Consider the following 4,234-nt stretch of genomic DNA (forward strand, 5'->3'; position numbering starts at 1 on the left):
GAGGGTGGCGTGCATCTCGCCCCTCCCTTCCTCCCTCCCTCCCTCCCTCCCTCCCTCACCGTCTTGTCCACCAGCCCCTGGTTCGTCAAGACAAAGTCCAGCGCCCGCTGCCCCGAGAAGGTTGAGGGTTTAGGCCCCACCCTATCGTGGCCAGGATCATTGACAGGGTAACCGAGCTCGGCAGGGACGATGACCTGGGACCGGGAAAGAGGGAGGGAGGGAGGGAGGGAGGGAGGGAGGGAGGGAGAGAGGGAGGGAGACGGTTGAGGGTCCATCGGTGCTCGGGTGATATGTCGAGTCACCGTGCAGGGCGAGGACGATGGCCCGAGGGAGGGAGGGAGGGAGGGGGGGAGGGAGGGAAGGCCGACCTGACGGATGCCCCCGGGCTTCATGGTTTGAAGGGCCTCTTCCAAGGCCGGTATCATCGGCGTTTTCCCCAGCACGAAGCGGAGATATTCCTTGTCGGCGGAGTCGAAGGCCCCGCCTTTGGTCTTCCCCTTCGCTTCGAAGGGGCGGCCGTAGTAGCTACGGCAGAGAGGGAGGGAGAGAGGGAAGAAGGGAGAGAGGGAGGAAAGGGCAGAAAAGGTTGAAGTGAAAGATGGGAAAGGAGGGGGGGTAGGAGGTTTGGAATGTAAACGTGTCCACGACGAAGGCGAGGGCCACGGGGTTAAGGGTGAGAAACGGAAAAGAAGCGGGAGGGAAGGAAGGTGGGAGCGTGGCTTTAAAGCGATCAGGAGGAGGGGTAAGCACAGAAAGGAAGGCTGAGATCGATCAAGGCGAGGAAAAGAGGAAAGGAGGGAGGCGTCTGGGGGGAACAGATGGCGTGAGGGAGGCCAAGAGAAGGGAGGAGGGAAAACAGCGATAGCAAATGAAAAAGATGAGACAGGAAAGATAAATTGGAATGTACAAGGGATGAAAGTGCCGCGAGACAAAGAGCGGTCCAGAAAGGAAGAAAGGAGGAGGAGAAGGACGGGATTGCTGCGGCCAAGGACGCTTCACTGCTCCTCCCGAACCTACCCAATCGTGTACCCTTCCCAATCCATCACCACTCGGTCCCCCACCGTGGGCGAGTTTCCTTTCCCTTCCCGCACGTCCTTGTATTGAAGACCGGACGGGGTCTGGGAGAAATCCGGGTATTTTGTGCGGGGCTTTCCGTATCCCCGACCTTCGATGCCCGGCATGTACTCCAGCTGACGCGGGGCCGCCACTGGGAAACCAGGGGTCACGAGGTAAGAAACATGGCAAAAGTGACGAGAGAGCAGGTCGATGGACGGTGCGACGACATGCCTCCTACCGTTCCTCCATCGACCCCGGCATATATTTCACGTACCGGCTGGAAGAGACGGCAAACCCAGCACCCCCAACGCTGCCAACGCACCACCGAGCTGTCCAAACACCGCCCCAGCCCTTCCGACACTTTCCATGGCCATGGGAGGCGGGGTAGAAGTGGTAGGGGCGGGTGCCCGTGTGGACGGAGACGCATGCTGGGAGGGAGGTGAAAAGGCGCTGCAGGTGGTAGCAAAGAGAAGGAAGAGCCCGGACAGGGCTATGGACAAGCTTCTTACCATTCTTTTTGTACCTGTCGAAAATGACGGGCGATGTACGTTACTTCATATTGTTTATAGGCATCAGCGCGGCGCTTGAAGCGGCTTGCTTTATCCTGTCTGGCGGGGTCGAAGCCCGCCTTTTGATTTTGCTACCTCCAGTCTCACAAGCCGGGCGGATCTTCCTTTCGAAATCCCTAGGATTAAAAACATTGCCAAAAATGTACGCGCTTGTAGCGTAAGAATCTGCGCCTCTACTACTCTGACTCTGGTAGCGGTTGTCACACTCGAGCACGTCGCCGACTGGGAAAGCTACTGTTAATCCGCGCGCATACCTATTGTAAGCGAACGCTCTGAGTGGGCTATCGGAGGGCATGGGAAATGACCCCGGGAAAGTGTTGTGCATTCCCGTGTGAATTCTGTACAGTATTTCGAGACAAAATGATAAGGACTGCGCAAGAGGCTCTCTCGTGATTTTTTCTTCTTTCTTCATCACGTAGCGCACAGTCGTCGGCTGATTGACTCGCGGGTCGCCAAAGTCTCACCCTCTGTTGCCATCCGTCCCATTATTAGTATAGTAATTCACCATAATCGACGGTACCGGTAGCGAAGAGAAAGGCACAGTAATCACTTTACAAGATAACGATAGGGATCTCCCCTCACTTCCCTGGTGGCAAAGTCGTTGTCGAGGGCCTCACGACCGGTCACCGCCATGGTGCAGGCCATCCGGTCTAGTGCACGCCCTCAAACACTTGAATATGACACGCTCGTGCAATGCGGCATAAGCAAAAGGACTACCCTAAGATCGAGAAAGATCAATCTACCTCTTATCACCGACAACCCATTTTAAACACAAAAACTCTCTAAGCACGTTAGAATGGGCCCGCTGTTAAGTCATCTTATCGAGTTTTAGAAGGAGGACATAGCGGGACGCATCACTGCAGGATACGCACACTCAGTGTGCTGCGCATATAAAGGAATTTGTAGTAATATGGCAAAACGTGTTGCACAGTAGTTTATTTCTCTTTCACCTCGGTTACCTCACCTTTCCCCCGGTCACGAACTCTCCGAATGCACCGCGGCCGGTTAGAGAAATATCCGCCCTTGACCACTGTGCCGAGTCTACCGACTGGAATTTATACACAACGCCCTGTCCTACCAAATCTCTAGGATCACGCGTGGAAGCACGCCCGTCACTGTCCAGACGTGCCGACAAGACGAGGTCTGAAGATCGGATCGCTTGGGCAAGGTCGTGCCGGGCCTGGGGGGTGTCTGCGTAAATGTCACCCTCCTTCAAGTGGACTTCCAACGGAAAGGCCGGGGGCGAAGAGGGTGGCACAGGGATCTTGACCGAAGCAAGCACCCGGCCCCGGGCGCCGACGCGGGCCGTGACGTATAAAGCAGGGGAGGAGGTTGAGGCCACGGGGCTACTCTCCGCAGAACCCGCGCTTGTGGAGGAGACAGTATCAGAGATCGTGGAAGGCATCTGGGTGGGAGGAGAAGACAGTGCTCGGGCTAGATTGGCGGTTTTATCCAGGCTCAGAAGGGCGGTGGCGATGACGTCAGGGGGAAGGTTTGCTGCCGGGGTTTTGACAGCAGTGCTCGCCATTGTCACCGGGCGTAGGACGAGCGGAACGGCCACAGCAGGCCCAGGAGATATGATGGTGATGGCACTGACTAAATATGGAAGAAGAAAGCAGAATGGGGGGGGGGAAAGGACCCGTCGGCCCGCGTCTGCCATTTTGAGAAGGGCAGGGGGCGAAGTGGGTACGGACGGCGGGGTCGCAAGGCTATGAGGCTTCACCTCCCGTTTGGCGGGTGGCGTTGGAATCTGCACAACAAACGCTTGGAATTGGACGAGCATGAGCGATAAAAGCGCAGCAAGGAAGAAGACGGCAACCGTTGAGGGGGGATGCCTGAGGCTCTTCCGGCTTACGTAGGTCATAACACTCGATTTTACCTGTAAAGCGAAAGAGAAGCCTTTGTCAGTACTGATTATAAAATCATTTGAATATCTACCATATTCATAGCGACATTGTCGGGTGGGTGGGGACATGTACCAATTTCAATCATTTATTCTAAAAAAAGGTGATATCGCGATGTCACCATATCCTTTGTCGTCGGATGATCATCCTGAAATCCAAGATCGCTTGGCAAGCAATAATCACACACATAAGTCCAGACTCATAGATATAATACTTGAAATGCAAGTATGTAGTCCATTGGTCACGGTCTTTGTTTGAGATTGTGGCACTTTCTCCCGCCCCTCGGAAAGTCAAAGAGGTGGGCAGCTCGGATCGGCCTCGTCATCGCCTGAGCTCGCAAATGGCTACATACATACACACCACACCCATTCACACACCTCGCAAGCTTCGAGAGAATCTTGCCCACTCGTAGGCGATCGAGTGGGAAGAGCAAGGGATAAGTGCGTGCGTAGGTGCGGTGGGAACCGCCATCCGACTTGGGGTCCTGGAACATTGTTCCTGCTTGGAGCTCTGATCTCCAGACCAGATGGCGATCAAAATGTTTTTAATTAATTTGCCGTGGCGGTCAGTCACCTGCAAGGGTGTCCAACCCATTTTTAACACTCGCCCTCTCCGTCTCTCTTTTCCACATTTTCAGTTTTCTTCGTGCGTTTTCTAAAGGTGCTTCCTTGCTCCGTTTCCTCTTCCGTCGGCTTACGTCTCCTG

The 4,234-nt window shown here is 55.1% G+C and overlaps 1 protein-coding gene across 1 annotated transcript; it reads right to left on the reverse strand.

Annotated features, from left to right (window-relative positions):
• Positions 1 to 59: 59 nt before the first annotated feature.
• On the reverse strand, positions 60 to 1,585 carry NGA_0428310 (uncharacterized protein; the record flags this gene model as incomplete). The annotated part of the gene is made up of 4 exons (XM_005853829.1): positions 1,331 to 1,585; positions 1,018 to 1,207; positions 369 to 525; positions 60 to 194 (listed from the first exon to the last, which is right to left on the reverse strand). Coding segments are annotated over exons 1-4 (720 nt in total), but the record flags the coding sequence as incomplete, so codon positions are not given.
• Between the last annotated feature and the right edge of the window lie 2,649 nt (positions 1,586 to 4,234).

Source organism: Nannochloropsis gaditana (genome assembly GCF_000240725.1).
Source record: "Nannochloropsis gaditana CCMP526 unplaced genomic scaffold scaffold720, whole genome shotgun sequence".
Classification (NCBI taxonomy): Eukaryota; class Eustigmatophyceae; order Eustigmatales; family Monodopsidaceae; genus Microchloropsis; species Microchloropsis gaditana.